This window comes from Rattus norvegicus, chromosome 1, assembly GCF_036323735.1.
Source record: "Rattus norvegicus strain BN/NHsdMcwi chromosome 1, GRCr8, whole genome shotgun sequence".
In the NCBI taxonomy this organism is placed as follows: Eukaryota; Metazoa; Chordata; class Mammalia; order Rodentia; family Muridae; genus Rattus; species Rattus norvegicus.
Genome location: NC_086019.1, coordinates 144468268 through 144476400, shown reverse-complemented (window position 1 = coordinate 144476400; position 8133 = coordinate 144468268). Strand labels below are relative to the sequence as shown.

General features: G+C 50.4%; 1 protein-coding gene across 2 annotated transcripts in view; it reads right to left on the bottom strand.

Moving 5' to 3' along the window:
- Nucleotides 1–4866: 4866 nt before the first annotated feature.
- Nucleotides 4867–8133, bottom strand: part of Alpk3 (alpha-kinase 3) — a 47845-nt gene continuing 44578 nt past the window's right edge. For both annotated transcript variants that reach the window (XM_008759546.4, NM_001191895.2), the window contains 2 exons: nucleotides 6881–6929; nucleotides 4867–6466 (listed from right to left, as the gene is read on the bottom strand). In XM_008759546.4, coding sequence (XP_008757768.1) covers nucleotides 6121–6466; nucleotides 6881–6929 — 395 coding nt within the window. In that variant the 3' untranslated portion in view covers nucleotides 4867–6120. The remainder of the gene's footprint in view (nucleotides 6467–6880; nucleotides 6930–8133) is intronic.

Genomic DNA, 8133 nt, shown 5'->3' with positions numbered 1-8133 from the left:
GCTGCAGGCGTGTACCACCATGTCACTACTCTCCAATGCTAGACAGCTTTGTTACTGTGTTTAGTTCTTCCCATGATGCCACATGTGAAACCCCTTCTTTCTTGGGACCAGCAGGACAAGCAGAAAACTGAAGAAGCCTCGGTCTCAAGGACTGCATAGGCTGTTTTGCCAGCTCTGGGTGGACCACATACAGATCTCCTCCCTCCTACAGACTCTTTTCTGAGGAGAAATAACTCGATCTTAAGACTGCCATCACCAGTGTTAGATACAGCCCGTTGTTCCTAAGGGAAGCGTGCTGCTCTTAGGATCATATCTGTCTCAGTCTTAGTCTTGGCTCTTTCTGAGCCTCTCACTGCAACACCACAGCCTTTTGATGACCGTGTCCTTGACAAATGAGCTGTCACTCCATCCCATCCTTCTAAATAGTCGTGTGCCACATAACCGCATTTCGGCCAGCAAGGGAACCGAACACATGGCAGTATGTAACATTACAGTAGAAATGGACAATTCTCACCATCCAGTTACATCACAGCTGCTGGGCTGTAACACACCTCATGCTGCGTTTGTGGCAATGCTGGTGTCAGTCACTGTCAGTTGTATGAGAACATAGCACATGCATGTCCCATACATAATACATGATGACGACTACTAAGGACCACGTGAGAATTACTGCAAAACAGCATGCTGTCTGTCACGCCAGCCACAAAGCCCTGTGCCTCGTATGACTAAGTCAAGAGGCCCCAGTGAGCCAGGCATGGTGACACATGCTTTTAATCCCAGCTCTCGGGAGGCAGAGGCATGCAGAGCAGTGAATTAGAAGCCAACCTGGGCTACACAGGGAGCTCTGGGACAGCCAGGATCACATACGAGACCTCTGATGTCCTTGTTAAGAGGCCACTGCAAGGGGCTGACATACACTAAGTTCTTTGGAGAGATGGCTGGAGGTTAAGATTGCCTGATGTTCTTCCAGGGGACCCAGGAAAAAGAAAAGCAAAACAAAACAAAAAAGCCCCACCAACCGTGACATCATCTAACAACACATGTGTCAGAACATGTCCCCTGTCAATCAAAGTGAAGCTGCAGTTCTCCCAGTGTTTACCCCTGCTCTGTTTCTTCATTGCACTTCTTAGTGTGTTTGGTAATATATGCTCTGTGATATTTTCTTTTCCTTTGAGACAGAGTATCGTGTAGCCCATGGTAGCCTCAAAGTTCTAGGTAGCCAAGGATAACTTTGAACTTCTGATCTTCCTTCCGTGTTCTGAGACCTTGGGCAGAGCCATCTTACTAGATTATTGTGCTGTGGCTTTGATTCTTCCCTCCCTTATGGGACTTAAACTTATAAACCCCTTGAGGGAGAAATTTGTATCTTTCTTGAATGCTATCATAAATGCAGCACATACAATTACCACGTAGTGTAGAGAGAATCGAGAGGCTAACAAAGACCCAAAGTCAGCAGAGCCAGGAAAGCAGGGTCTAAAGCCAGGCTTGTCTGTGTTGTTCTGAGTCCACTGGGTCTCCCAGTCATTTGGCTTCCCTTGGGCAAGCCCCCTCTATAGGGGAGAGCTCGCCTTCTGGGTAAGCACAGCGCATGACCGACTTCACTCTTCTCACTTTTGAGAACTACTGAGGGGAGTTCACCATGTGGAGGTTCTACTTCCTGGGAAACTGAATGGAATGTGGCAGCCTTCTTAAGTCTGAGTTACTACTGGGACCCAGGTACTAAGTTACAAAACTGGGCGCCTAGACTCTGCCCTGGTCAGATTTACTGAGACAAGGCCATACATCAGAGTTCTTGAGCTTAACATGAAGTCTCTCCAAGGTGATGACTCTGGGCTAAGACCACCTTGCAGATATCTAGTGGCTGCCTCTGGGGTTGTCTTACTTAGGGTTTCTATTGCTGTGAAGAGACACCATGACCACAGCAACTCTTCTGAATGGCAACATTTAACTGGGGCTGGCTTACAGCTTCTAAGGTTTAGTCCATTATCATCACAGGAGGAAGCATGGCCGTACGTGGGCAGACATGGTGCTGGAGAAGTAGCTGAGAGCTCTACATCTGGGTCCACAGGCAGCAGGAAGAGACAATCAGCCTCTAGGCCTGGCTTGAGCTTCTGAGACCTCAATGCCTATCCCCTCAGTGACACACTTCTTCCAACAAGGCCATGCCTACGGATAGTGCCCCACTTCCTTTGAGCCTATGGGGGCTGTTTTCTTTCAAACCACCGCAGGGGTGCAGAATGCTAAGACTTTGTTTTTTTTTTTTTTTTTTTTTTTTTTTTTTTTTTTTTTTTTTTTGGTTCTTTTTTTCGGAGCTGGGGGCCGAACCCAGGGCCTTGCGCTTCCTAGGCAAGCGCTCTACCGCTGAGCTAAATCCCCAGCCCCGAAGATTTATTTATTTATTTTATGTACAGCATTCTGCCTGCATATGTGACTGCAGGCCAGAAGAGGGCACCAGATCCCATTATCCCATTACAGATGGTTGTGAGCCACCATGTGGTTGCTGGGAATTGAACTCAGGACCTCTGGAAGAGCAGTCAGTGCTCTTAACCGCTGAGCCATCTCTCCAGCCCGAATGCTAAGACTTTGAAGGAAGCCCTTGTCCTTACACCTAGATGCATGCTGTGAGACTTCCTTCCAACCCCGTAAGAGATCTGTGTTACATCTGTGATTTGTAGGACAGCGGATCAGAAGGACGAGGGGATCAGCAGTTTCCCCAGATGCTTTAGTACAACGTATGATATTCACACATGTGCTTGTGTGTCAGAGACAGTAATCCATGACTTGACAATGTAGGCAGCAGACACTTGCTCCTTGAGAACGCTGGTGTGAATGTCTGTTGAGGTCAGGGCACTCCTTTGCTTCATTTCATTGTCTCATCTCTTCGTAGTGTGGATCAAACTCCTTGCTATGAAGCCCCAGCTTTTGACTGATGGATCAGGAAGGCCCCAGGTCCCGGCTGAGAAAGTGTAAGTGCAAGGTCTCTGTCTGGAAAGCTACTCGTGTAACTAGCTCTGCCACCAGGTTTCCAGATCCAACACTACTTAAGGTGACTACCTGTGGCACATTGGGAAATTACATGGAGCCTGTGCTAGGCAGCCCTAGAGAGCTTATGGTTAAGCCTTATCAAGAAAAATGTGGTAGGAGTGTCCAGAATTTGAAGCCAAGAGATGCTTTGGCCAACAGATAAATCTTATGCTTCTGAGAAAATCCTCTCTGGATGGCCACTGGGTCCCCAAGGAAGATACTAATCCTCAAAGATACAGTAATAGCTCAACTGAGAGCCAAGGCAGCCACCTGCCATTCAGGGCCCTTATACCCTGAGCACTGGGTAAAAAGCCGCAGCTAGCAGAGCTTTATAGCGGAAGAACGGTTGCTACCATGTCACGCAGGGCAGGACTAGGGGCGAAGCACTTTCATATCCACTGGCACACAGGCAAGATTTCTAAGGGGCAAGACTTGAAAACCAAGTCCAAGAGACCGAAGGAGATATATAATTATGGTTGAATTTGGTTAATCTTACCAGTTAGTTCGCAGGGTACAGGATTTCAAAGTGAGATTACGACTAAACTGAAAACCGTAGTTGTGGCTCCTGACTTCGGCAAAAGCCTCTTTGTTACCATTGGACTTAGTAGTTGGTATTGGGTATGGCCCTTTCTAAGCAGGGAATTTGGTTTGGGCTGAATGTGGGCGCCCTAACAGAATGGACGGGAAGAAGCCTTTGTGTCTGTATCTATCAGGGTGTATCTCTCAGCTTTGCCCACCCAATCCTTTATGCCCTTCTGTCTCCGTTCCTGTGAGAAGAATCACCCCGTTAGCCTGGGTGTGGGAGTATAGACTTCCGATACCAGTACATTCGAGGTTGGGGCAAGAGGGTCAGGAGCTCAGAGCTAGCCTCTCAACTATCACATCTAGTGAGTTTGAAGCTAGCCTGGGCTATTTGAGATGCCATTTCCCCAACTTTTGGAATACTGCCTCGCACACCCTGTGGGTCCCTGAGCCCCAGACTAGGAGTAATAGCAACACCTACTGGGAGCTGCCCAGGCTTCCGCCTTCCCCAAGGCTGTTTGACTATTCTTTTGGCTCTGTGAGCGAGCTACCAACATCCTTTCCAGGAAACCATTTTCTTGATTAAGTTGGTCCAAGTTATAGTTTCTGTTGCTTAGAATCTGCATCCCTGATGATGCACATTCTCTCCCTGAATGATGGGTATTGTCTTTCAAAAGCTGCCAGTCTGGGGTCTGGCACACAGTGGGTGCTTACTATTTATTGGCTGAATGATTAATGCACAAGAACGACCCAACTCTCACTGGATACGCAGGCTGATATAAGTGGGGGCTCACTGAGAGAAGAGGAAAAAGTGAGGGGTCACCTGAGCAGAGAAGGTAGAAGTTAGAAGCATCCACCTAAAGGGTCACTTTCCCTGGAAGGGGAAGTGTCAATCAAGGGAAGGGGCGGGGCGGGGTAGAAGGGGGAGGTCAGGACACTTGCTGAGGAGGAAAGGACCAGCAGGTAGGTGGAAGAAAGATGTTCTCCTGCTGGGCTCCTTGTGCTGTGGCAGTGGCAGTGACAAGGGAGTTTCTGCTTCGCCCCTAGTTCTGCTCTTCCTTCTTGGATTCCTTCCTCCCAGTTCCTCTTCCAAATCGAAGGCTTAATTCCAAAGCGGCTGAGTTCCCGGCCGCCCTGCTGTAGGACAAGAGCCTTGAGCTCAGTTGCAGGAAGCACTGACTTTCCGGTTGTGACCACAGACAACTGAGACTGAACCTCAGGCTAGGAGCCAAAATCAGATCCAGGTTACCCTAGGCCCAGGGACTACAGACTGCCTGCTTGACCCTTCTTAATCAATAATCACACCACAGGAGGGCAACAAACAGGACACACAGCTGCTGCCTTTATTGCACAGCAAGGGGAGCAGGCTAGCTCCAGACCACCCCATCCCATGTCTCAAGGAAGGGCATCTAGAAAGGGTATCCAGCACAGAGATTCCCCGGGAACTCACACCGGAGCATCTGGAGTTGAGCCCCAGGACCAAGAGCAAATGGTGGGAGGTAGGCATCAAGATAATCTTTTTCTACACAAGCATGTGAATGGATCTCGACCCTCTAAGAACACCTGTGCCCCACCGTCCCCCCTCCCCTGCATGAGGAAGAGTCCCGGTCTTCTAGTCCTTGAGGACAGAGCTGTGACATTTACTGCAACCTCACTTTTTTCAGAACAGAGGACAAGGCACCTCAAGGTCAATCCCCCGCCCCAACAGCTGCTCACAGGTTCTCATGCTGTCTCCCTCCTCCTGAGCAGAGAACCTGAGAGAACCAGGGGAGTGGGCACTAGGGTAGGGTGAAGCCAGAGAGGCTGTTCCTCACCCAGCATTGGTGGGTAGGGTGCAAGGGCAAGATGGAAGGAGCCCTTGGACAAAGAGACCAGCACAAGCCAGTGAAGGGCAGGCAGCAGACTGAATTGGGCTCAAAGCCTGTGGGGTGGGGGGGATGGGCATGTGTGCAAGGCAGCACGGGAAACAAGTAAGTGCAAAGTGACAAGAACATGTACCATCAAAAAACACTGCACAAAGACGTGACGGGCTCCAGAGAGCTCTGGGGCCCAGGGACTCAGGACAGGTTAGTGGCAGGATAAACTGTGATGAATGAAGCTGAATGGAGATGAAACCCTGAGAGTCACAAGGCTAGACCCCACAGGAAGTCTAGGGCCCTGAGGACAGGGAGAGGGGCAGGATAAAAAAGCAAGGGTAAAAAGGTAAATGCCCCAGAGTGCAACATTTGCTTGTGTGGTGACTGGGGCAAGGGCAGAGTGCAGAACTCATGCAGAGGACTCAGGAGCCCCCAGCAGTGGCAAGTGTAAACTTAAATGAGGGCCTAGGCCACCAGGCACTTGGAGGTGGGCCCCGCTTGGGGCCTGGGAGCCCTGGGTGATAAGGGAAGAAGAGGAGGCCAACAGGTCATGTGCCCAAAGCCTTCCAATGAGGTAACTACTCAGAGAGGTCCCCCAAGATAGGCCTCCTTCGGGCACCTTCTCTGGTTAGTCCTGAACTGAAACCGTCTCCATCTGGTTGAAGCTGCTTCCTGGTTGGTCTGCTCTTGGGTAGAGGCCCCCAGCCTCCTGTTGGGGCTACCGCATGCCCTGGGCCTTAGAGCTCCCCTCTTGGGCAGGGGGCTGTCCCAGTAACTGAAGAGTGGCCTCCTGGGAGGCCTGAGGCGTGGCTCTGGAGCTTGGAGCGCTCTTCCTGGAGCCCTGAGGACTGGGAAGACCTTTCTTCTGGGGCTGAGGACTCAGCTGGGAACCTTTTCTGCCAGCAGATGGACTTTTGGAGCCTTTGGCCTTGGTTTGAGGGTGGGCACCCTCAGGGCCCTTGAGGGGTTTCAGCCCCAGCATCTCACAGTAGGTGTTGCACTGGTGGGAAGAGGCAAACTGGTCCAGCAGGGCAGGAAAACAGCTCTCCTTGAGGCCTTGGTATCTGCAGCCAAACATAAGAGCTGAGTGGGCCCTACTATGTGCCACAGGCCCATGGTAGCTGGCTTTGGGTGGCTGACGTCTGAGTGTTGTGACAGATTGCACCTCAGTGGCTCCCTCCCAAACTCGAATTTAGAACACATTCATTATAGCATGATTTACACATAGGATTGATTCATCAGGTGGGCCATTCTTTGAAATGTAAATTTCTATAGTCTGCCCCTCCCAAACCCCCATCTAGGGATCAGGGGTATGGGATATGGAGGATCAGTGTCCCCAGGGTGTTACCAGTTACCACATGGCCACAGGTTCACGTGACTGGTGTCGTGCAGGCCCAGCACTTTGGGAATGAAGAGTCATTAGGAGTTGGGGTACCCCAAGGAGACTCTAAGACGTTCTAACCTCAAGAAGCACTCACCCTCGGAGTTTGGTAGCGATCTCTACATCAGTCATCTTCCAGTCAGCCCCTGGGGAAAGAAGGAGGGGTTGGTGCCAGTCTGGCAGCTCCTAGGACCCTGTATCTCCAGCACAAAAGTCACCCAAGAAAGGGACTTCCTGTAGTCAGCTATGCAAGTCCACCTTATAGGTCAGACCGCCTGAGCTGGGCTATCCTTGGGTTCTAGATTGAAACTTTCTTCTTCCTCCTAACAGGGTAGCCATCCATCCAGGACAGAGAGGTAGGAGCACAACACTGGGAGAGACGAGCTTCACATCCTCGTGAGCATAACACATGCTCTCAGAACCCAGGGAGCATTCTAGGTAAGGCAGCCTTGGAGAACACAGCATGGCACAGTGGGGATGGGGAGAGTCCACACGTGTCTCAGCATTCTGGTTCTGGCCTATGATCATCTTTCCTCACTTCTAAGCTGAGCATCTCTCTAGGGAGTTGCCTTTCTCTTGTGGGCTGGGGATCCTCATGTGCCAGAGTGGAACAAATATGGGACTCAGGCAGATCTAGACTTACACTTCAGCTCTATCTATCACTCCTGAGCTGTGTAAATGTAATAACTTCATGTCTAACCCTCAGCTGTAGAAGAGAGGACAGCAGGCCTATCCTGGTCTAATCCTCAGCTGTGAAGAGAGGACAGCAGGCCTATCCTGGTCTAACCCTCAGCTGTGAAGAGAGGACAGCAGGCCTATCCTGGTCTAACCCTCAGCTGTGAAGAGAGGACAGCAGGCCTATCCTGGTCTAACCCTCAGCTGTGAAGAGAGGACAGCAGGTCTATCCTGGTCTAACCCTCAGCTGTGAAGAGAGGACAGCAGGCCTATCCTGGTCTAACCCTCAGCTGTGAAGAGAGGACAGCAGGCTATCCCTGGACATTAAGAAGCTCCTGCATGGAGGACTCTAACTTCATGTTCTTTCAGTGCTTACTCTGTCTTGTGTTATACGAATGATCCCTTACACTTGCATGGAATGTTAATTTGCCAAAGGCCTCCCAAAATGTAGGGTCTGAGCATTATAAAGACACCGTCTGAGAGAATGAAAGGCAGCTCCAGCCAAGAAAGACTGAATGACCTGATCTGCTTGGGCTCTGGTGCTTGTTGTTTACAAGAGCGTCTGACTATATAGCGCAGGCTAATATCCTGGCTCGGTGTCCCAAGTGCTGTGAGTTAATGTATTGAATAACAATGGCTTGGTATGTCACCTAGCTACACACACACACACACACA